The 23373-nt window shown below is 36.3% G+C and overlaps 3 protein-coding genes across 3 annotated transcripts; 1 reads left to right on the forward strand and 2 right to left on the reverse strand.

The window, feature by feature from the left end:
* Positions 1–515: 515 nt before the first annotated feature.
* Positions 516–5373, reverse strand: LOC124442453. Its single transcript, XM_046992958.1, has 6 exons — positions 4925–5373; positions 4691–4786; positions 3557–3613; positions 2700–2744; positions 2038–2157; positions 516–1528 (listed from the first exon to the last, which is right to left on the reverse strand). The coding sequence occupies exons 1-6, from the start codon at positions 5010–5012 to the stop codon at positions 945–947; spliced, it is 990 nt and encodes a 329-aa protein (XP_046848914.1). The 5' UTR covers positions 5013–5373; the 3' UTR covers positions 516–944.
* A 1269-nt stretch (positions 5374–6642) lies between these two features.
* On the reverse strand, positions 6643–8718 carry LOC124439864 (ctenidin-3-like). The gene is made up of 4 exons (XM_046990141.1): positions 8520–8718; positions 8040–8072; positions 7913–7942; positions 6643–7292 (listed from the first exon to the last, which is right to left on the reverse strand). Exons 1-4 carry the CDS (start codon positions 8575–8577, stop codon positions 6859–6861), a joined length of 555 nt encoding a protein of 184 aa, XP_046846097.1. The 5' UTR covers positions 8578–8718; the 3' UTR covers positions 6643–6858.
* Positions 8719–12164: 3446 nt separating this feature from the next.
* LOC124438593 (basic proline-rich protein-like) lies at positions 12165–23323 on the forward strand. Its single transcript, XM_046988768.1, has 9 exons — positions 12165–12245; positions 12710–12795; positions 13343–13907; positions 16431–16498; positions 16641–16919; positions 20053–20409; positions 21973–22034; positions 22267–22336; positions 22725–23323. Exons 2-9 carry the CDS (start codon positions 12711–12713, stop codon positions 23192–23194), a joined length of 1956 nt encoding a protein of 651 aa, XP_046844724.1. The 5' UTR covers positions 12165–12245; position 12710; the 3' UTR covers positions 23195–23323.
* The last annotated feature ends 50 nt before the right edge of the window (positions 23324–23373 follow it).

Genomic DNA, 23373 nt, shown 5'->3' on the forward strand with positions numbered 1-23373 from the left:
TCACTTTCCTATGCGAAAGCCAAACAAGTAATAAATCAAAAGGGGTCTGTTGCACAAATTTTTGCCATAAAAAGAACCAAGGCTTTTGCTCAAATTTCTCTATGACTCCCTACCAACTTGGGTGTCATATTTTTTAATAGTCGGGGAAATTGTGGGGGCAAACAGAACGCCTTTACACCCTCTCCTAACCTCAAACCTCGCACTCAACCATGTACCTACAATCCATTCCGAAGTAGGGACGAACCAAGGACCTGCATTGGATGTATTTCGGTCATACCTGGTTGAGCCTACGCTAAACTACGAATGCTTTATGGTACATTTCCCCATTTTTGTTTAGTTTTGAAGCGAAAGAAAACGAATTGGTCTTGAAATATTGTTCATGTCGTCTCTTGTGAAATAACAAATTTTTGAAATGTCTTTAATGTCGTTTCTCTGAATTAAGGACTTTTCAAAGTCGAAAAGGAAAGTCATGTGCCGTGCGGTCCGTAAAAGGAGGACAAAAAAGAAATTCTTTCTACAATTTTACTGTTTAATGAACCATTGGAAGTCCAAGTATCTATTTCCACGAAACGTTTTTTAAAATGGCAAACGCTGATTAATTGGGCAACGTTTTCCAGACTGTTCGGTTTTCTTTCTATACAATCTGTATCACGATCACAAGTCGTAGGCCAACCTAGAATGCAAAGCAGTTTTTCCATAAACGTTGGTGCCATCATTATCTTTGTATAAATGCCTGTGATATCCAAACGAAAAAAGACAATGATAATGAAAGTGATTGAGCATTTTAGTATGTATAATCTTTATCAGTATCGTGTTCCTAGAAGGTATTTTCGTTCATTATTATTCATACACTTAAGATTTCTCATTGTTAGAAATGGCTCCTCTTTTTCCGTTGCAGCACGCTCTTGGACACATTAGGTAACATTTCTTTCGAGAAGACCGAATCATCCGGCTTGCATGAAAGGTTTTTGTTGAACACCACAACTTGTCCCCCAACATGGTGTCCCTGGTGTATATCCTGCTTGACCATAAGTAGAATCCATGTAACCTGGTTGCCCCAAAGTATAATCAGGCTGCCATTCACCACCTGGCATTCCTTGTTTTCCAAACGTGCCATGATTATCAGGAGCTGTAGTTGCGCTGGAAACGTGCATTTGCGATGAACCAGGATTAGCGTTATTTACTGCGGGGTAACCAGACATTTGAGTTCCTGAATAACCTTGGGAATATGGATAACCAGTTTGAAATGGTGTGTACCCAGATGTACTGGAATACCCAGGTTGAGGAATTGGTGAGTATCCAAGTCCTTGCGGATACTGTGGGTATCCTGGCGTCAGTAGGTGCCCAGGTTGTTGCGGATGTCCAGGTCTTGGTGTGTATCTAGTTCTTTGAGGGTGGCCTGCTTGTGGCTGTGGGGAGCCTGGTCTTCTATTATAAGTGGCATGAGCATCATAGGGCTGTGACAATCGATTGGCTTGAACGTGATGGTTTTGTAACTGTCCAGAACTATGTGAGCGATGTACGTCTACTATATTAAAACGAATTTCGCACATATTTTACAAATTGCCTACTAAGATCATTACTTGGTTGAATTATCTTGCATATTGTTGAGAAATCATACATTCATATCTGCAGGAACGAATTTGAACTTCCATTGAAACTTAATGCTGCAGAAAGGACAAGCCAGAACACAAAAAATACAAGAAAAAAAGCCAATCAGTCAGCGCTGGAAAAGAGGCCATTGCTCCTTCCTGATTAGACTTCTTTTGAATGTTTGTCTTCCATTTCAAGCTATCACGAGACGTGATTGCCTCTGTTTATTACAATGGCTGAATGGCATCAAACCACGTATAGCCCTTACAAAAAGATCAATGGCAATGATCTTTTGTATCATTAAGTTTACGTTTACAAATAACTTTTGTTTATTTTTTTAGTTGTGGCGAAGTGAAAGCAATTATTGCACAATCAAATAACATATTTTTCATAATGTTGCTATGATATTATGACAATGACGTTATATGTTTTAACTTTACCAACCATTTGACGTTGTTTTATTTTGTTTAACTGCCATACTATGGGTCTGTTTTTTCCCAGTTTTCAAGGCATTCTTGACAAGTTTGCTAAGAGTTGGATCCATAACGATTACATCACCTTTCGCTGTTAGAATAAAAAATGCAAAAGAACTCCTTTCGCATATTTATCGCATACAAAACGCATACAGGTTGTACAGATAGCTGCATTGTAAATAAAACAAAAATGACAACAAAAAAAAGTTGACTTTCAGAAAAGTTAATGAAAAAATAACAATTTAATCTGACGTGAAAAGAAGAATTGCTCAAAAATTGTTTTGCTGACTGATGATTGAGTTACGCGCACAAATTAAGATACACAAATAGTCAAAAAGAACTGTTCAGGATTTGTCTAGTAATGTTGGGTAGTGATGAGTATCATGTTTGTCATCTACTGAAAGCCTGATTTACTCAACAGGCATCATGTCTAACAGATAAAAAGATGTACTAACGCAATGATATCCTATAGTTATTAAATATACTATTAATTTTTTTGTGTAACTTGTATCTTTATGTTTTGGTTATTAAATTATTGCTTGCTTGCGAGATGTTCTTTTCGAATGCCTGTGTAGCCAAGTTTTAGCCTAAGACTAAAACTATATATAGTAATTAGTATAACCCAGTACATACCAACTTTTTGCTTGACAATATCGTGTGCATGACTGAGATGCTTTTCTATCAACAATTAGAGTAGAAAAAAACATATTTTAATACATATTTAGACATGCAACGCCCTACACTTTCCCATCCAGTGACAGTCCATACGACCTTTAGTTGTAAAGAAAGAGTAGTATTTTCAGAGCAGCCTAACTATTTATGCAAATTTTTACTAAATTTGGTTTGTCTGATGAGCTTAGACTATTGCACCTGCTTTATATAGTTATAAAGTTCAGAACATAGGGTGTTTTGGTCGAGTGAACTGGTAATAAAATTGCATATATGATCCCACCGCTTCAGAGTAACTTGTAACAATTGCAATTACTCTTACTATTGAGGCCTGCATTGTAATTTATGGATGACAATTATAGAAAAATTACCAGATCAAGATGATATCTGTAATTACTGCTGTACGTATGGCATAAGTATTCGTTCAACTTGCCGAGTTGTGCTTCACAACTTTGCGAATACAAACTTTTATGATGCAGTGTACAAATTTTACTATAAAATAAGATACTGCCTTTTTTATGTGCAAATTTATCTTAAATATTTTTGATGTTTTTTGAGTGGAACTATTTTGAGAACGATACAAGCTAGAGACTCACGAGCGCAGCAAGACCATCGTGTTTTTTTTCTCATGCTTTTCTTATTCCTATGCCAGTCTTACTGAAAAAGAACAACGAATTTCTCAAGAAATAAATAATTACTGGCTCGGCAGAGATGGAGAAGATCGAAAACTGACTTTTCTAATCATTTGTGTGCGCAGCTGCGCATGCACTATGGAAGACACATAAAGTAGCTGTGAGTACGTTGCTAATGATTTTACGTACCCAAGGCATTATCAACAGTTATCTTCACTTCTTTTGCTGCCTCCTTTAGTGTTTTACCTTGGTATGACAAATAGAAATTAAACTAAGAATTGTCGACATGAATAAAATGTTTTTGCAAATATTTATCTTGTGCATGAAACAATAATTATGTTTAATACTTTTTGAAAATCACACTATTTTTTAATGAAGAAAAAAAAAATGTTTTATTTCTTTGTCAACAAATCAATCCAAATGTTTTCATATCAGTTTTATGGAGGATATTATTACATTGGTATTGAGACACAACAATTCAAATGTCTCAACTTTTAGATTTCATATGCCTGGAAAAATATCTCGAGTAGCATAAAGTCGAAAACCTAAAAACTAATTTTTGACAATAAATCCTTTGGATGATTATGACACGAGTAATTTATCAATGACTCTTCGTCTCAACGCGACACAACAGATTGATTAATGAGTTGAATTCATTTAATCATACGTTATGATAATTGCATTACAATAGCACACAATGAATTAAATTATTCAAGTGAAGACATTATGAGTTTGAGGCGAAGTAACATTTTTAAAAAAGTATTTGTAGTATTGAACTTTTCGTAACAACTGAATTGAAAATCATACGTAGGGTCACAGTATAGTGAATACACAGTAGAGCCACTCTATTGAATTTTTTCGTGCCACGCATATCTTATTACGCATGTGATTACCAAAATGGCAGCCAGCCAATTTCTTTTTTTGACCAATAGGAATGATGAAATAACTAACGACTGACAGTAATCTAATTAAATATACAGCAGCCAGTTGCACACGAAGTGGACCTACTGTATATTCCTATACTGTGGTAAGGCTGTGGTATTCTCAATGAGTAAATCTCATTTAAAAGAAAAAACACACTCCGAAAAACATCATCTTGTAAACTCAACATTCGAGTTATTAAAGCAAGACACAAGATTTGAGACAAGAGCATGAGACAAGAGCATGAGACAAGAGACAAGATGCTTTAAATAATAACTCGAATCTTGAGTTTATAAGATGATGTTTTTTGGAGTGTGTTTTTTCTTTCATTTTTTGAAATTGTCGGCTGGAAAAGAAATCTCATTTGCTTGTCCTCATTTTCATATACTAACAAAGACTTACCAATTTTATGTTTCAGCAGTTGTGAAATAGCGTTGTGAACATCCTTTGCTTTCTTCTCGTCTAGTGCTGCTGACGTGGAATCAGTCCGTTTCCTTCCTAGGTGGAATACGTGGAATCATTTCTTCAATTTAGTTATCATCGTGTGCATATGACGTGTAATGACGGAGCTTACCATAAATTTACTAAAAGAAGCGTATATATACATGAGATAGCAAGAAACTAATATTCATTCACCTTGTGTTTTTGTATCCACGTTTTCAAGAGAACAAACAAGAGGAATCAGTGCTAAAAAAGAGCAAACTATCGACGGAAGCGCAGCCATGTTTTCCGCAGCACTACTATACAAAACACCAGTAAAGGAACGTTTTGTTAATTTGAGTAAAACTTCAGGAATGTTGTTTGGACCAAAATCTTCTGGGACTGAGCTGACAAATAATTGCCGCTTAAGATAGTGTTGCTTTCAATTATTTTCCTGCTTGCATTTCATTTTAAGCCATATTATCGACACTGAATAGTTCTTGTCTCATAAGCTTTGCTTATTTTATTAGTAGAAATATTATTGAATTGTTTGTATGTACAAGTAAATGATAGGACGATGTACCGTCGTCACATTTGTGCTGTGAAGCGGCAATGCTATGACACCGGAGGGTACAACAAGCAGCACATAATACATATTTAATGAATACGTGCCTATAGATCTCATCGCCGTAACATAAACACAATATCCAGTGGCAAAATACATTTTTGAATACGTATCTTACGCCGCTATCAGCGACAGGTTTAAATCTAATTTCTTTGACTTTCTTAGCGTAGTAGGAAAATTTACGCAACCCTAGTGAATTAAGGAATGATCTTATTTAGGTACCTGCTGTCTCAGCTAAGATTTTTTTTGTTTTCATAATCCTATAGTGCATGCAAAACGACAAGATTAACTTGCCGTCGTCAAATGGTGTTGGACGTTTCAGAAAACTCCCTCGTTCATTGGGAGTGTTTATATTCGATTACCAATAAACTAGGCAACTTGTTTTGTGTTCTTTGCCTGTCAATAAATGTTTGCACACGGTTTGCACAATCCATAAGCACTTGTAAATAAGGTGAAGTAGCTCCTCTTCAAGAGACTCTCAGCTCGTGCTGGATAAAATGGACTGAAGTGAATAATAGCAAACACTGAGGATCAGAACTCTAAGTGAACTTTCTGAGGATTTGTTTATAAATACAGTATGCATTCAAGTCAAAATATTTTCTGAGCATTAGAGAAGCTACATGACAGCTGTTAAAATTAAGTAACTTTGGCCAAAATACTTGCGCTATTGCTGTGATCAACTAAAATAAATTGAAGTACTACGAATTATCTGTAAATGCCAAAGCAAACAAGAGTGAAAATTCCGTACTGTAGATTTATATAAAAGAAAAGTGTTTTAAACAAGGGATTTTGAAGAAATAGCATTTACATATAAAAGTTTCATACACAAATTTCTTTCACGCTGCATGCTGCGTAATTTTTCAATCTTTATCTATGTGACTTGAAAATGTCAGTTATTTAAAACAGTGCCTGATATATGTAAGTGATATTTTGGGGGTGTTTTCATCTCCCTCCCACTCGCAACCCCAAAAATAAAATTCTGCTGGGGCCACCGAGGAAGACTTGCAAAATACTTTCTAATTAACCAACAAGTCGATCTCTTATCATTGAATCATATATTTATTAAAACAGTCCAATCTAACCACAATTCAAAAATAGTACAATAGATATGCATTTTGAAGAGAAGACCTCGTCTAAAACAAATTTATGTACAAAAATACTTACATTTTGAATTCGGTCGTGTTTTAACCCTGCGTTAACAAACGAACTCAAAATGGTAAAAAAATATATAACTCTTTTGCATACTCGTAGATAGAACGCCATGAAGACAAAAACAGAAAACGACAAGACAACAAGACAAAATCGCCAATGAACACAAAATAGACATAATTTATTACTTCTTATTATTGCTCGTCAGGCTACTATGATCACATATACGTTTCATTGCATATAGAAGACATAATTACAGCTGTTTTGGTGCAGAAAAGCTAGACATTGACTGAGACGAGAACATGCAATGTGAGAAATATATTGCTTAATAACATATTACCATCGGTTCACAACTTTATCATGCCTGTCTTTGAGATTAATTACTCTTGCTCTTCTGGTGGTTAGATTTCTTTTGAGTATTTTTGTTTTTTCGGACCTTGCGAACTTTTTCAATTTTTTCTTCTTTCTCATTTTTCTCCTCTTTCTCATCTTTCTCCTCTTTTTCATCTTTCTCTTCTTTTTCATCTTTCTTATCTTTTTGCTTATTCCCCTTTTTATTCTTTGTTTTCTTCTTTTCTTTGTCATCATCACATCCCATTCCACATCCACCACCTCCCATGGGCATTTGCATGGGCATTCCCATACCACCGGGAGGACACATTGGTTGTTGACCACCACAAGGCTGTTGGCAACCACCGCCCATTGGTGGTTGGCAACCACCACCCATTGGTGGTTGGCAACCACAACCCATACCCATACCCATGCCCATGCCCATACCTCCTACACCAGGGGGCGCAGCTCCTCCACCGCCTAAACAAAACACAACCGACAACGTGGTGAGCTCGTAAAAGCTTTAACAGACGATCTTCGTACGATCAAAGAATTTTGGGATGGTTCGTTAACGTCAAAAAAAGATTTCTACTTAGAATTCAAAATGTATTTTTTGGATAATTCTGCCATTCAAACTTTCGGATTAATCATTTCAATATGATATAGCCTCCACTTTCACACAGCATATTCCATTAAGATTTTTCAATAAACTAAACAAGGGAAGTGATCATGAAAGGACGTTCATAACTTGTACGTCCAGGGGGAAGGGAACGAGGCTATCTCAACTTGAAGGAATACGAAACAAAGTTTCTCAGTAATTAGAGAAGATTTTCACCTATATATTGTAAACGGGAAGCCAAATACACTACAAACACCAAATACTTATCGTACGTGACGATTTGGATTATTTTCTAAACGTTCTCTTTACGTCTTGTTTAAGTTTCAAAACATTTGCATGACCTCAACTTTATTGTAAGAAGTGTTTCGACGATTTCGTTAAAGAAAAGAACCTATTTTAGCCGATAGCCTTATTTGGACCTTTGACTCAGTTTGGAGCAAGAAAGCACGGAGTGGTATATAATAAGTTTTCAACGACTTACTTCCTGCGTCTCCGCCACCACTTCCGCTTCCTGAAATCGAAAACGAAAGAAAAATGAAGTCTTGCGCGTTAAACATTATAAAAATATGCTATGTCAACTGATGTGCGAAGTGAAAAGAGGACTTTACCTTCATCGCCAGCGGCACGTTTTTCTTTGAAATCTTAATAAAAAAAGATTTATCAAACCCTATTCCCCAGTACAAGCAACATGAGTCCTATATCTCTTTTAAGTTGAATCGGAAAAACTTCGAAATTACTTCTTTATTCATCTTTTCCATGGGAAAGAACTGTGGGACTTACGTAAAAGATTTTGAAAATCATTTATCCTGTACAAAACAGAAGTCATTGAATCTCAACAACGACACTTGTAAAAACTGCTTCATTACAGGTGACATGAATGAAATATCCAAACGTACTGATCAAAGATTATCTTTATCAGGGCTTATTACTTTGTAAAAATCTAAATGTAAAAAACTCAAGATTTATCAAACTCTAGCTCATGTCATTTTTCAATAGCGCAGTCCGCAGTTAAAAGGAACATTACATTAAACTTAATCCAGATAATTTTTATCGCATACAAAACACACTCAAATGGAATTTCAACTCACCAGTAGGCATAGCATGACTAAATGCGACCCAAATAACCAAAAACAGAATCGACTTCATCACTTTTCTCTTTATAAATGGAATCGGAGCAATTTCAGAGTACTAAAAGCGCACGATAAACCGACAAATTGAGATTGGGCTTTCTTCCACTTCAAAGCACAAACAGAATCAATGCATGAACTACTTCACCGAGACAACCAGCAAAACATCGTGTTTTATCAGGTACCAAACATTTAGCCGTTTCGTCATAGGCTTAATTTTAACTTTTTAACATAAACCTCTCAAGCGTCTTGCCACCCGTCATTTTTACGGTTTACGATTTTGTAGTTAAAAAATGAAATCCTTTGTTCATGAGTCAAAGAGTTATCTTGCCATTTCAGATCGATTTCGGATTCATTGTCTCGCTCAAATCGTCTGCTATAGCGAAATAAGTTTCTTGCAAAATCAAAGGAAATTGCTATTTGTAATGTCCTTATCTTAATCTATCTCCCAAGTCCGCTTAAGAAGTAAGAATATTATTACTTTCACAACATCATGTCACTAAGCTTCGTTGATTTTCCTCCAAATAATTTTATCATTTTTGCCCTCCTGTGCAAGCAGCGTCGACAACTAGAACATTTCCATGAGACAATTCATGATTACATAGACAAACATTCGCTAAATGCATGGAAGAATTAGATGAATATTTTTAAGTTATAAGCAACCCATGAAAAACTCTAGGAGTTGCTAAGATTCATTTTACTTTTCCGTAAGAATAACAAAATTTCATTAACATCTAGTGAATGTCAGCATTTCTTTATGTTAAACTGACATTAATTATCAGTTATTTTATACATTTCTTTATAAAATACGTGTATATTAATTGTTAAATGACGTCATACTCATCTTCATCCTCATCCTCATCCTCCTCCTCCTTCTTCTTCTCATCCTTCCACTCATCCTCATCTTCTACTCCATCCTCATCCTCATACTCATCTTCATCCTCATCCTCATCCTCCGCCTCCTTCTCCTTCTTCTTCTCATCCATCTACTCATCCTCATCTTCATCTCTATCCTCATCCTCATCCTCATCCTCATTCATAATGTTTCAATACTTGTTCATCTGTTTTTCGTCGTTGAAATTTGCTCAGAATATATTTACTCAGTATATCAATCAACACATCCCGGGTTTTCTGAACTTGCGTTGTTTCTCCTTTATGCAAATGTATTCACGATTCCCTGATGTTTCTGTTTATTTTTTGTCACCTGTGTGATAAGATCCATTTCGTTGAGTTTTCGTTCATATCTTTGTTAGTTACATACCTTCTACCTACTTCAGTAGCTTTCATTCATCACCATACCTCATATTTTTTATTAAGTCATCACATTTTCCCATTTTGTTCTCGAGTCGTGAATGCTATTTCAGTTAAGGAGTTCTTCTCTTCTTGCATCGAATAATTTTTGACTTGAGTTATGACAAAAAGTTATGTCACGAAAAGCAGACAGCGGCTACGCAATCTTGCAAGTTTGGTCGTGTTACGTAAATATTTCGGTGTACACGTACTTAAAAACTAAGAAAATACTAAGAAAATAAGCAATTCTAATGATCCAAAATTTACAGAGCACAACAAAGTTGATATCAGCAATGGAAAATTCAACATCATCCTCCACGTAGCTTTCTGGTCGGTTTTTCAAACAGGTTTTCATGTTGGAATATGTCGATGAATCGCTCAAACTTGTCTCCCAACTAGGGTGCGACTTAAAATACAGGTTGAAATTTTCATGTGATGTTCCATTCGTATAATTGCTCTTTATCCCACGTCTCTTCATCATTGATGGGCGGCACCCAAAATTGTAGTTCATCCGCTGTTTGTTCTTCATGAACTTGTATTTCGTGAACTCCCACCTAGTAAAAATGGTGGAAAAACCAACTCGAGCAATACCCTTGTGAGGCTAATTACTTCCAAATCAATTGAATTTGGTTGACAATGAAATCCTAAAGATTCCCTCTCCTTCGAATTGGCATACACGAATTTCGAGAAAATGCGTTTGAATATTCCCGGTGATTGCCCAGGAAAACTTTTACAAGCACTTCGCAAAGCTTGTTCTGTAGAGTGAGTCCCTGAAAAGGACTTTTAAAAGCAGCCCAACTTTGTCAACTGCGCTCATTCACAAACAACTTCTTTAATTGTAAGGTTTGCAAAATTCGCGACTCTTTGCACTGTTAGTAGCTGGTTCAACAATACCATATGCTGATTTTGGTCTTGAATCACGGGGTTATAATCTTCAGTTAAGATTTTTCGACTATCTGATGCTTCCTGCCTGGTTCGATGAGAGCGGTGGATGGTTCTTAACAAGAAAGAGAAATCCGCTAACCAGACCCCAGGCGATCATGTTTATTGTCACTTGAATTCACTATAGACCACCAACTGTTCGTGCATCTGCTAGCACTAATACATCCAACCTGCAAAGATGTTCATAATCCTTTTAAAAGGGTTGAGTATATACTATCATCCTAATGTTTAGTTCCAAACACTGAATCATGAGAAACCACCCGAGTTTAGTATATTCTGCAATCAGTTCAATTCCCACCAGAGGTTCATACGAGTTTTTATACACGCTTCCCAACATGATACGGACATATAGTTGAGATTTATGAGCGTTATCACTGAACACTGCATGCTTCAGATGTTCAAGCTCTTTCTGTATTTCTCATTTATTTCTGATGGACTGGATTGTCCACTGTGGGTAAATCATTTTTCTCAACTTTGATCAACTTTATAATATTGAATGATCACCGTCCATTGTTTACAGTCTTGCGGATTTTCATGTCAAAAGTATGGGGCAATAAACATGTTCTCTTTTAATTGATTTCATCTTCAACATAGTTTCAAGTTTATCAGATGTGTATGAGCTTGCAGCTCTCGATTCATTATGCACAACGCGTCATTCCATTTATATTCACACGATGGATAAGGAAATTTCTTCAGCAGTAAGTCCATGAGTAGTTAACATATTGTTTAACTTGTTTTTGGTATTTCATCTCCAATACTGACATCACAAATAGTATCGTCAGTTGCAATTTCTACATGATGACTTGCTGAGACAAGTTTTACCACATGTTGTTCAGCTGTACAGTTGAAGCAGAGTTTCTCAAATCTACAGTACTGATTACTTTGTATTCTCCCGACTTGTGATTTCTCTCGAAGTATAAACATATACCCCGTTTTAAACACAATCACTCTGTATTAACTTTTTCTATTTAAACTCTCCCAATCATTCGCCCTTTTCACATGTTCTTTGAACATATATATTGTTCTATAGCAACCCAAAATTTACTCGAATATACATATGTTCAAATGCAACGTAATTAAACTTTAGGCATCATTTTGCAACGGAGCAAAAATCTTGTCTTATTCACTTATTACAAATTATATAGATTATTGCAATCACTTGTTCTTAATGATAAAAAAAGCTTCATGTAGTATCCTTATAAATTACTTCACGAGTTTCACAAGCTTTTTTGAAAGTGCATTGAATACTTAATTTTCATTGCCCAACAAGCCATAGAAAGCCACCAAACGAAAAAAAATCCCTAAAGCAAACAGCGCATTTATCGAACCGTACTTGGAGTCGAGAAAACAGGTGAAAGATTGTTAAAGATTAGTTATTTGTTTGAATCGCTAGCGTTGTGACAACTCTTTCCAAAAACGAGTGGGACAAAAATATCTTACAGAATTGAATTGAAGGTTTGTATTCACAACGCAATCCAAACGTGCAAGTTTATGTTCGTTCACTCGAGTCACGCGATCAAGTTTTTGAAAATCTAAAATATACCATCAAATTTTAGAAAAGGGCGGCTGTGACGAGTTACTTGATAGTTTAAGCTATACAGCACAAGTTGAAAAAGGTTTCTTTTTTGAAATAAGAATTATTTAAGTGTTCCATCGATGCTTGAACATCATGAATTTTTCAAAAAAGAGAAGACTATCTTTGCGATACACGACAAGTGATGTCATCTCATTTACAAAATATCATGACGGATAAATTCGAAAGGGGGCCATTGAAATGCTTGTAAAACACATCGAACAATAGGACAATAATCGACTTTCTTTGTTTTTTCGTCGTTTTTATTTTTGAAATCTCCCAGTTTACAAATAAGGCAGACGAAAAAATCAATAGTTTACCGTGTTTATTATATATTTCTTCACAGGATGCTGCTCATTTCGTTGTTCGTTATTTTGTTACCGCTTGCATTGTCAGGTACAGTTCAATCTAAATGGACAAGAAGTCTCACAGGTCAGTAAAGGACTTAAGATTGCAATATGCTCAAGCGACCTCAATTAAAGGATATGCTGGCCAAAAAATCGCAAAGCTTGAATTATGCTACGAGCAATCTGGAAATGATTCAAATAGATCAATCCTTTTACATTGACATTGTGCAATTCTAAGAACACTGGGTTCTTCTAATGTCACAAACAGCGAAAACCGAAATGTGATTATAAGCAGGTGCATAATTGAACTGACGGGCTACGCCAATGATTTTATTCCGCCCACTTAGATGAAGGTTATGGATTCAAATTATGATTGATAATGCATGGTGTTCTAACCAAAACTTAATTTATCCTTTGCAAGTTAGATTGTAAAGCTTCACTGCAATTTTATTCAGTCATCAAATTATTTTCTTTGCAATTAGCATTTATAGGACGCTTTTTTGTACACTATGTGGTCCCAAAGTAATCACCATTATCAGTTGTGATTTGTGAGCGATCATCGAGGCTCACTACTTTTCCTTGATGACTATGAGCACAGATTGTGTTTTATTTAGAATGATATTATTATCTAGCGTCAAAGCGATATTTTTGTGGCGAATCATGTCCCGCCTCATGCTTTCCAGCCTGCTCACCAGCTTGTTGCACACAGCTACCACCTCGTCCCGCGTGTCCTCTGCCATGTCCAGCAACATGTGCTCCTACTTGCTCACCTACCTGCTGTGCAGGGCCACCCGGTCCTCCTGGCCTTCCTGGTTGTCCAGGTGTACCTGGATGCAAGGGATGGTCTGGTCCACAGGGTCCACCAGGCTGTATGGGCCCACCTGGACAACCTGGTTGCCCCGGTCTACCCGCACCACCTTCACAATGTGCTCCAGTTTGTATACATCATTGTATGAAAATCTGTCCCCTACCATGTTGCAAACCTGTGCCACCACCATGCCCGTGCCCTCCCCCACCCCCACCGTGCTACACATGTCGCATCCCACCACCTCCTCCACCAAGTCCAACTTGCTGCCCAGTCTTATCCCAACCATGTCCCTGCCCACCACCACCACCACCAGTATGTGGACAACAATTTCCCTGTCCTCCACCACTACCACCACCACCTCCTGCAGTGTCTTGCTGTCCAAACAAGTGAGCAAACAAAGAAGATGCTTTAGAAAAATATAGAGCAACCCAATATTCATAGATAGCATTCATTAATCAATACTTTCACGATTGCTATGATTAAATGTTTCAAAGGATCTTGATTGTAAAAATGTGCGACAAGTTCAATTACAAATGCGAACGAGCTTTAAATGAATATTTCTGTTTTGCTCTTACACAACAATTGTCCTCCTGTGTATGAGTGGATTAGGCAATGACTTGTGCAAATCTGATAATTCTATGACTTCGATATTCGTTATTTTTAAGCCTGACTCATTTATAGCGAATGAGTGCCGATAGTTACAATAAACAGACCTGTCACTCTCCTTAAACCCCGGGAAGTCAACATCATGATTGCACAAACTAATGATTATTTATAATTGTTTCATAACCCACTATTTATGACAGCACACGCCACAGACTGCAATAGCTAAATGAATGATTTCGGCTATATGTAAAATAAAACTCTTCACTTAAGGTACGAGTCACGTGTTGACAATTTAAAGGCGTGACTTGGGTTTTGAAATTAATTTTTTCGTGGGCATTTCATACATGACAAAAAACTGTCAAATGGTAATCAAAATCATGCTGTATTGTATTGCAATCGACTCAATGAGTCTTTCGACTTGTTCCCTTTCGAACTCACTGACTGAATTGTCACACTTAGACTCCAGCAATTCATGATCATCGCTCATTCAAAAACATTACTCTAAGGTGTAGTTCAGGGTGAGTGAAAAGACCTAGGTTATCGTTCTGGCAGACATACCAGCACACAACAAGGCAACAAGGGAAGGCCTATTCTAGCTGATATCCAATAGTTGATTACTCTTCAAACTTTATGCTACTGGTAAGTTACTACGCGCTCATGTACATGAAAACCAGTATTTTGCTCTGTTTATTGTTTAGTTCGTAGATACAAGCAAAGTTTTCTTTTTCCCAAGGCTGTCGTAAACAAACTTTATATTGTTGCTGAGAAACTTTTTTCTACTTTTGATGAAAAGGATTATGAAAAAAACAAATGCCTCGTTATGAGATTGAAAATACCACTTAGTCTTCTACCATTTGATATTATTAGTGCTGTGTGAATGTTTAAGATTCATAATTTCACAGAGATATGTTAATTAATACAGGAATCTTGGGCTGCGGCAATTGCGAGTTCGATCCAACTTTCTAGTAAAGTTTATGAGTAGCTGATGAATCTATTGATATGAAAGCATCGGAATTAAGACTAAAATCTACACCAGTACAAGATTTCAATGCAAAGCAAGGTCATACTCATATGCAATAATTTGGATAGGTTTATTTTATAAGTAGCTACAGCACATACTTAATCAGAATAATGGAATATATTTCATCATCTAAAAGATATGATCACAAACCGAAAAGGAACTTACATTAAACAACAGCTTTTAAACGATTTCATCAACTACGTGAAAAATATTTGCTTCAAACTGTTGAAAGACCTTTTAAAATACGACAATTGTACAGGTGTCAATCACATCAGTGACCAAGCAATCTTGATATGGAGAATGGGTCTGAATAATTACATATTTCGCCTTATGAAGTTCTTTTGAAATCAATTATTTTTCTACGGATTATAACATTCATGTCTGAACAAGAGCACCCCCTCTACCCCAAATTATCGAGTTGGCTACGCCAAGGAGCCAGATTACCATGAAAAAGAACAAGGACCTCAAAAGAGAAATTTCACACTATCCAAGAATCGGATCTAAAATATGGAGGTGTATGATCTGTATTTTTAGCTTAAATCTGTATTTTTAAATCAAAAAAGAAATTTCACACTATCGAATAATCGGATCTAAAATATGGAGGTGTATGATCTGTATTTTTAGCTTAAATCTGTATTTTTAAATCAAAAAGAAATTTCACACTATCGAATAATCGGATCTAAAATATGGAGGTGTATGATCTGTATTTTTAGCTTAAATCTGTATTTTTAAATCAAAAAAGGAAATTTCACACTATCGCATAATCGGATCTAAAATATGGAGGTGCATGATCTGTATTTTTAGCTTAAATCTGTATTTTTAGCTTTACGGGCTTTATAAATTTCTGCGATAACAGAACACAGATAAATTTCTCCAATAGCCAATCAAAAGTCAATTTAGATATGAGCCAATGATTTTATGATGCAAGGAGGTCTGGCAGGTTGCGCTTTATAGTTGTTCAAGACTGTTCAAGTGAAACGAGAAAGAAATGAAATTGTCGTCGATTGAGTAAAAGGTTAGTAGTTTTTAGAACATAAAATTAACTTAATCTCGAAGAGTTCCGCACACATCCATTAATTCAATATCTAGACATCTATACATGATCAAGTTTAAGCGGCGATATCTCATTAGACCCACCAATATTTGACGAAATAAATTTTCATGAATTGACATAAAATATACAAGAGCTGGCGGGTTGTAGTGGGTTAAGGCCATCTCTTCATTGGCTAAGGATTTATAATGTATGAACGCCCAACGTTGTCATGCTCTTGTTTATTTTTTTTAGCAAATTCATGGATTCAAAAATTTTATTTCTTGTCGTAGCCACAATTTTTGTCTTGGCTGAAGCCAGATGTAAGTATCATAAATGAAATAAAATATATGAAACTTTACAAACTTTCGTTTTAGGGCTTCCGACATTATCACATGAATTATATTTTTATTGAATTTGTTTTGTCCGTAGAAAGCAGAGTTAATCATTTCTATGCAATTCTAGACTATAAAAGAGAGGCAATTCCCTGTGGTTATGGTTGTCCAGGATATTGCGCACCAGCGTGTGCCACAGTGTGTTGCAGGCCACCACCTCCTCCACCTCCACCACCTCCTCCACCACCCCCACCACCACCACCTCCTCCAGGTCCACCTGGTATAAATGGACATGATGGACCACCAGGAATGCCCGGACCTTCTGGAATGAAAGGTCCACCGGGGGATCCCGGTCCAATGGGAATGCCAGGTCCTCCAGGTCCCCCAGGAGAGCCTGGTTTACCGTCTGGTTAAATACGAACCATGAGAACTGCACAGACTTAATGAAAAAAACTAATTGTACCAGCTGGAGTTGAATAAACCCATAAGACTTAGGCTTTCTTGCGTTAGTCTTTTCATTTTTTGAGAATAATGCATTCGCATGTTTCCCTATTTTGAAACTATCTAAATAATATTCATGATAGCCATAATGTTTCAACTATCTTACAAGTAAAAGCTGCAGACACCGCCTCCATTACCATTGAATGGAAAATCTTGAATTAATAGTATTCAAACACAAAATCGTAATAACATATTTTCGTTATAATATCCTGTATCTAATCCAATTCACTAAAGTGCTGAATGACTTTCGAATGAAGGATTCAATTTTTCCCCCACAGCAATTCTTCAAGTAACGCCTGATTTTGTAACTATTTTCATTTTGTAATGTCTATTTCGCATTTTAATTAGACATCAGGCAAAAAAATCATTTCTTTTTCCAATGGTGTCTCACAGTGGCGTCGCCAGCTCGATAAGTGGGGGATTTTATTCATATATTCATGTTTTTCCGTATTAAGTTCTTTTTAAATCGATTTTTTCTTAGGGATTAAAACATGTATATATGAATATTGTCACTTATCGAGCTGGCGATGCCACTGGTGTCTCAAAGGAGGAAACTTTTAGTGGCCAACTTGTTAAAAGTATGGAGTAGCAAGTTGTACGTAGTTAAGACATCCCTGTCGTCTGGTTGTGAGCATGCGTGTTAATGAGATAGGTCAATGGCGAAAGATAAAATTCGAAATTTGCTATGACTATAATCATTGACTATTGGTCACATGATGATTGAACATCAACGACTTAAAATCAACAATGTCATCGACCAAGACTTTACCTAAGGCAATGTATGTTCGTAGTAAAATTACACCCCCCCCCAGAAATGGTAGAGCCGGGTTATTGAAAGAGGTAATAGAGCAGTGCGCTATTTTCTACAAGAACGGTCACAACTCAGGAAATCTTGCAAAATAAATGAACCATAGGTCTGTCCATAAATAAACGAACAAGATAATGATAAATCTGCCAGTCTTTTACAGAATAACATACCATTTCTATACTGTACATATATGTATATGTATGGCATCCACTACAATACATTTATGTATTCCTGACCTAAGTAATACAACAGATATATGTTTCCTTGACTTTACTGAACCTCTTTTGACACGGTCACAAGGTGAGAAATTTGAAAGTTAGTGAATATGTGAAAAAGAGAGTCCCAAGTTCGCTTGAATTATGAAACTATGTAGTGTCGCCCTGGTACATGCACTTATATCAATAATTATTTACCATAAATATGTTTTATCACTTGAAACAACATCAAATCAAAGAATTAATTACTATTTCGTAACTATACGTGTAATAATTTCTGCGATAGACATACGAAATTATAGATTGTCCTTTCGGTGATCATGGTACCAGAAATTACAACTTAAAGTAAAACAAGCATATCACAGGTGGCAATGCTATACTTTTTTAAGCTTCTGAACAGTTAAACAATATTGAGAACTGTCAAATTTCGATTTTCACAAAGCTTTTTGAAATCAGACTAACATTTAAGACAGTGTATGCTGATACGCGCATCTTGATGAGAAATATCTTGAAAAGGTTAGCAAAGACTTCCAAAAGCCTATGCACGACTAATTTCACATTCTGCTGATAAAAGCAGTATATTGAATCCAAGCGTAGAGGTGCGCAAAGAAAAGAGCAATGATTTATTACAATAGATGAATTATGTCACCAGTTGGTACCATGACCGTATAAAATGTAGCAACATATTTGCTAAGCATCAGTCTTTCTTGGAGAAGTTCAATAAGGTAAGATAAAAAATGTTTTTGTCATTGAATTATTCAGGTTTATCATTGAATTTAATAACTTTACGTGTGCCTCCAATCAACGGCGGTATTATTCAACTAGGATGACATTATTGCTGACTGTACACACACATATAAAATAATGAAGTACAGAAATTTATGAAATAAAGTCTCTTATACTGTACGTACAAGGCCATGATGTTCGAAGGATGTTAAAGTGTCATTACACTAGAGTATACTGGGAGGCAAGATTGTAATTAGAGTTTTTCGTTTTTTTAGCAGAAAGAATGAAACTTATCGTAAGCTGTTTGTTGGCCTTTGTGGCGTATGCCTCGGCGCACCCTCACAAATGTAAGTGTATATTCCTTAGTACTAATGTGCTAAGTTGAATAGTTTATTTCCTTCAAGTGTTTACAATTCACTGAAAACCAGCAGACTGCGTGGTGTTATCAATCGTCGCCTAAGACATGGGTTTTAATTGAGAGAACGATCATTTGTCTTCATTTTTAAGATTTCAAAACCTTCAGACAAAAAATTAATATGGAAATTAATATGAAAATCAGTACATTGTGTAGCAATAACAACAAAAAATAACACCGACAGGTTACATGGGTTCAAACCGGTATACATTGCAAATGATCAAAGCGTCATAACTTTGCCACACGAAAGAGAGTGGACGCCAAAACACATTTAAAAAACATTGAAATTCAAAAACACGTAACAATAAAAGTTTGTGTCTTTTTGGATTAGTTCAAACGTAGCTTTGTTCAACATTTTGAACTAAAATTTTTAACGTAAAAATTAGAAGTTTTGACGGAAATAATTCTTATGTTAATATATTCTTTTTCTGTTTTGAGTTTTATAACTAACAGGCTTTTGCAAATCGTACGACACAAAAACAATGGATTAAATTTCAACCCAGGATTATAACGTTCATCGTGCTTTCAAAAACTGCTAAACGCAAATGCTCGTAATTAATAATTAACAGCACGAAATCATTTCATTATTATTGTGCAGGTAACACATCTGTGTTTTACGATGCAATGAAAAAATAACTGTAGAAGAAAAACATTTACGCTTTGCTCTCATTGACTGACAGTTTGTTCTGCAAAGACTACATGTCGTCATTTTCCAAGTCGCTTCATACGAACTGCCCAAACATGTTAAGGATCAATCCGACTAAATTATTCTTTTTCTTTGCAATGGAAAATATCCCCTGAGTGTTTGAGCAGTAGAATGCTAACACTTGTAATTACAATATTCGGTGACTAATGTTGATTTTCAAATTTGATTTAGATACAAGAGAAGCTAATCCATGTCCTCCGGGATGTCCAGGCTACTGTGCACCATCATGTGCTGTGTCGTGTTGTTCACCACCTCCACCTCCACCACCTCCACCACCACCACCACCTCCTCCCCCACCTCCTCCAGCACTTCCAGGTCCACCAGGTCCATCAGGTAACCAAGGTCCACCGGGAGTTCCCGGACCACTTGGTCCACCAGGTGAAGCCGGACCACCAGGACCTCCTGGCCCACCAGGTCCACCCGGGTTGCCCGGTGACCCAGCTCCACCCCCACCCCCTCCCCCACCATGTCCACCAGTTTGTGCTCATACCTGCATAAGCTCTTGCCCAGGATGGTGTTGCCATGGACGCAAATAGATGATGTCTACTGAACTTAGAAGCTTTTGAATACATGCATGTTATGCAAAACATTCTAAACATTAATTAATGATCTTGTTAACAATAAATCCAGAAAATACAATAGATTTGATGTTGATTTTATAAATAAAAAATAACATTCAATTCTATGGATGAAATAAAAGCATTATTGTGTGTTAAGAGTGACTTGTTGACTTGTGGATTATCCCACGTTGGGCAGTGGAAACACGCTGCGATTGGTAGCTTTTAACAAATGCGACCATACTATACAATGCAAACTGGGAAATATACAAAATGAATTGAAATACCCTAGCAGTGTTAACACAAAACTACGCGTCCGATTCGTGGACTAAACATTTTTCAAAATGCTGCATAAAAAAGTTTAGCAGTGTCGATACAGTCTATACGTATCTCCAATTATAGATTCAACAACATCTCTTTAAAAAATAGAGAATAACGATTAAGACTTATAAAAAGTATAAATGCATAATCACCAACATTACTTTGACATAAAAACTTCTTCATGTTCGGTCTATAGTTTTATATAGTGGAAATGATCTATGTCTTATTAATGTTGAGCTATTTAATGATGACGACGAAAGTAATCTCGCTTTTACTTTATGGTAATTGCGTGTTGCGCAAGGCAGTTAAAGTACAGTTTTATACAAAGAACGACCGTATAAAATACTATCTCATATAAATCGTGAACGTATGAAATACCGTTTTATACATTTTGTTGGAAAATGAATCTTTGCATTCTAATACCACATATAGCTACTGCAAAACTATAGTCTTTTTCAAAACGCAACGACCAATCACAGAATGAACAAAATTTATGTGACGCAAAAAAAACTTAAAATAAATACACTCTTTTCTCTGTGCAATTAAGAATCTATAATTAGGAAGAGCATTGAGGCGGCAAATTTTTCCAAATTGAAATTTATAACAAAGTTAGAACAAATTCAGGCAGGCAAAAAATGTGCAATTGATAACTGTGTATAGTAAACTGATAACAGTAACCTTTGTAACAGATATTGCAGTATAAAAACAGGACTATATGAAATAAAACAAGTATTAAATTCATTCCACTATTATTGTGTGATATACTATGTACTATGGGAATTTGTATAGCATATAAATATTACAGAACATTTTGAAGCAGTAATCAGATAAAGAATAAGAGCATTGAGGATGTGCAAATGTTTGTTACTTCTTATATAAAAAAAGAGATTTTGGATTCAGGGTTATAAGTTTTTAACTAGCACTTAGCGACAAAGTTTCGTCCTAAACATCAATAATGGTAGTGCTGTTATCAGTTCATACCTGCAAAATTGCTCACTAAATTTTATTAATGCTTGGTTGATTAAATGCAACACTTGAAAAGCCGACTTTAGAAAACATTACCAAGCATGTGTTTGTGAAATAACACAGGTACATCTGAATCGCTTTTCAAAAGTACAAGTGCGTTGTTGGTAGTTCATTCATAACTCATGAGCCGTGAAACATGGACAATATTGCCCTTGTTTGTCGCAAGGTGCACTTGTTAATATTATATAACTCGCCGATCTCAGTTTATGCTTGTGTACCAAATATCAGAACTTATTCTTGCGTGCCAAGGTAAGGAGGACCTTAATTGTTTGTATTACAAAAACATTTAAGACCGAATAAAATAAGCATTTATTAATGTCATTTTCCTTAATCATTCGTAAAATTCTCACGCGTTTTCAACGATTTACAACTTTTTGGCTTTTCAAAGGAATTTCAGTTCATCGAAAAAAGAAATTTCTATCTCAGCGGAATTTGATTAAATTGCTTATAAATATAACAACCGTTCGTTCTTTCAATTTAGATGGATTTCAAGTTATCTGTCGGGTTTCTCCTGGTGTTGGTCTCTTGCGCAGCGGCAAAAAGCCCATTTTGTAAGTGTTATGTATACATAATGGCGTATTGCAACAGACAACATAGTTTGTTTATAAGTTTTATATCTGCGGTTTTAACTGTGCAAATACAAAAACTTACAGTGACAGCTTCTATATGGGCGAACTCTCCACTTCTCCCTTTCCACCAACAAAAGTTTCTTGCTGACGAACGTATAAGTTACCTTCAAGTATAAGCTATCAACATAATGAAAAAATTAATGTTTTGGTGTTAAGGGACCCAACATTAATATTTCAAAAAAATAAAATGCGCTATGTTTTCAACGTATACCAAACTAAAGGAAATTTCCATATGAAAACATTATCAGAACAGAGCCTATTTATGATATTACGTCACGATTCAAAACATAAAAAAGAATTTTTCTTGTAGTGTATAAAAGAAATGCTAGACCATGTGGCGGGGGATGCTCAGCTGTATGCGCACCTGCTTGTACTCATCATTGTTGTTATCCTCCTCCACCTCCACCACCTCCTCCACCACCAGTTCTTCCACCGCCACCACCAGGTCCACCTGGTCTTGATGGTCCTATGGGGATGCCCGGTCCAATGGGGCCTGATGGTCCAAAAGGTCCACTTGGTATGCCAGGTCCTCCAGGCCCACCAGGCCAACCTGGCCAGCCAGGGGCACCAGCTGGTCCACCCGGAAGAGACGGTCCACCGGGACCACCAGGTGCATCAGGACACCAAGGTCCACCAGGAGACCCAGGCATCATGGGTCCACCAGGACCACCAGGACCTCAAGGAAGCCCAGCGCCTCCAGGACCTCCTCCACCTTGCCCACCAATATGCGCACATACGTGCATCAGAGCTTGCCCTCAACCCTGTTGTCACGGACGTTAAAAATAACGTTTACTTTATCAAACGGATTTTAATTTGTTTGGAAAATTCATTAATAAAATTCCTCAGATAAGTAGTAGGAGCTGTAATCACGTTGCAGAATTGCATAGTAATAAAAAATAGAAAATGTAACGAGAGCCATACAATTAATGAAGTTTTAACAGAACGTCGTTAATAATCTA

This window comes from Xenia sp. Carnegie-2017, unplaced genomic scaffold (genome assembly GCF_021976095.1).
Source record: "Xenia sp. Carnegie-2017 unplaced genomic scaffold, XeniaSp_v1 HiC_scaffold_1, whole genome shotgun sequence".
Lineage (NCBI taxonomy): Eukaryota > Metazoa > Cnidaria > Anthozoa > Malacalcyonacea > Xeniidae > Xenia > Xenia sp. Carnegie-2017.

Excerpts from the sequence above, each read along its gene's own strand:
- LOC124442453 (XM_046992958.1), bottom strand. The coding sequence starts at position 5,012 with ATGGCTGCGCTTCCGTCGATAGTTTGCTCTTTTTTAGCACTGATTCCT. Across the intron at positions 3,614-4,690 it reads ACTGCTGAAACATAAAATTG|GTAAAACACTAAAGGAGGCA; the intron begins GTAAGTCTTTGT and ends TGTCATACCAAG. Across the intron at positions 1,529-2,037 it reads AAATAAAACAACGTCAAATG|TAGACGTACATCGCTCACAT; the intron begins GTTGGTAAAGTT and ends GTTTTAATATAG.
- LOC124439864 (XM_046990141.1), bottom strand. The coding sequence starts at position 8,577 with ATGAAGTCGATTCTGTTTTTGGTTATTTGGGTCGCATTTAGTCATGCT. Across the intron at positions 8,073-8,519 it reads TAGTCATGCTATGCCTACTG|ATTTCAAAGAAAAACGTGCC; the intron begins GTGAGTTGAAAT and ends TTTTTTATTAAG. Across the intron at positions 7,293-7,912 it reads TGGTGGCGGAGACGCAGGAA|GCGGTGGAGGAGCTGCGCCC; the intron begins GTAAGTCGTTGA and ends TGTTTTGTTTAG.
- LOC124438593 (XM_046988768.1), top strand. The coding sequence starts at position 12,711 with ATGCTGCTCATTTCGTTGTTCGTTATTTTGTTACCGCTTGCATTGTCA. Across the intron at positions 12,796-13,342 it reads ATGGACAAGAAGTCTCACAG|CGTCAAAGCGATATTTTTGT; the intron begins GTCAGTAAAGGA and ends ATTATTATCTAG. Across the intron at positions 22,035-22,266 it reads ACTTATTCTTGCGTGCCAAG|ATGGATTTCAAGTTATCTGT; the intron begins GTAAGGAGGACC and ends CTTTCAATTTAG.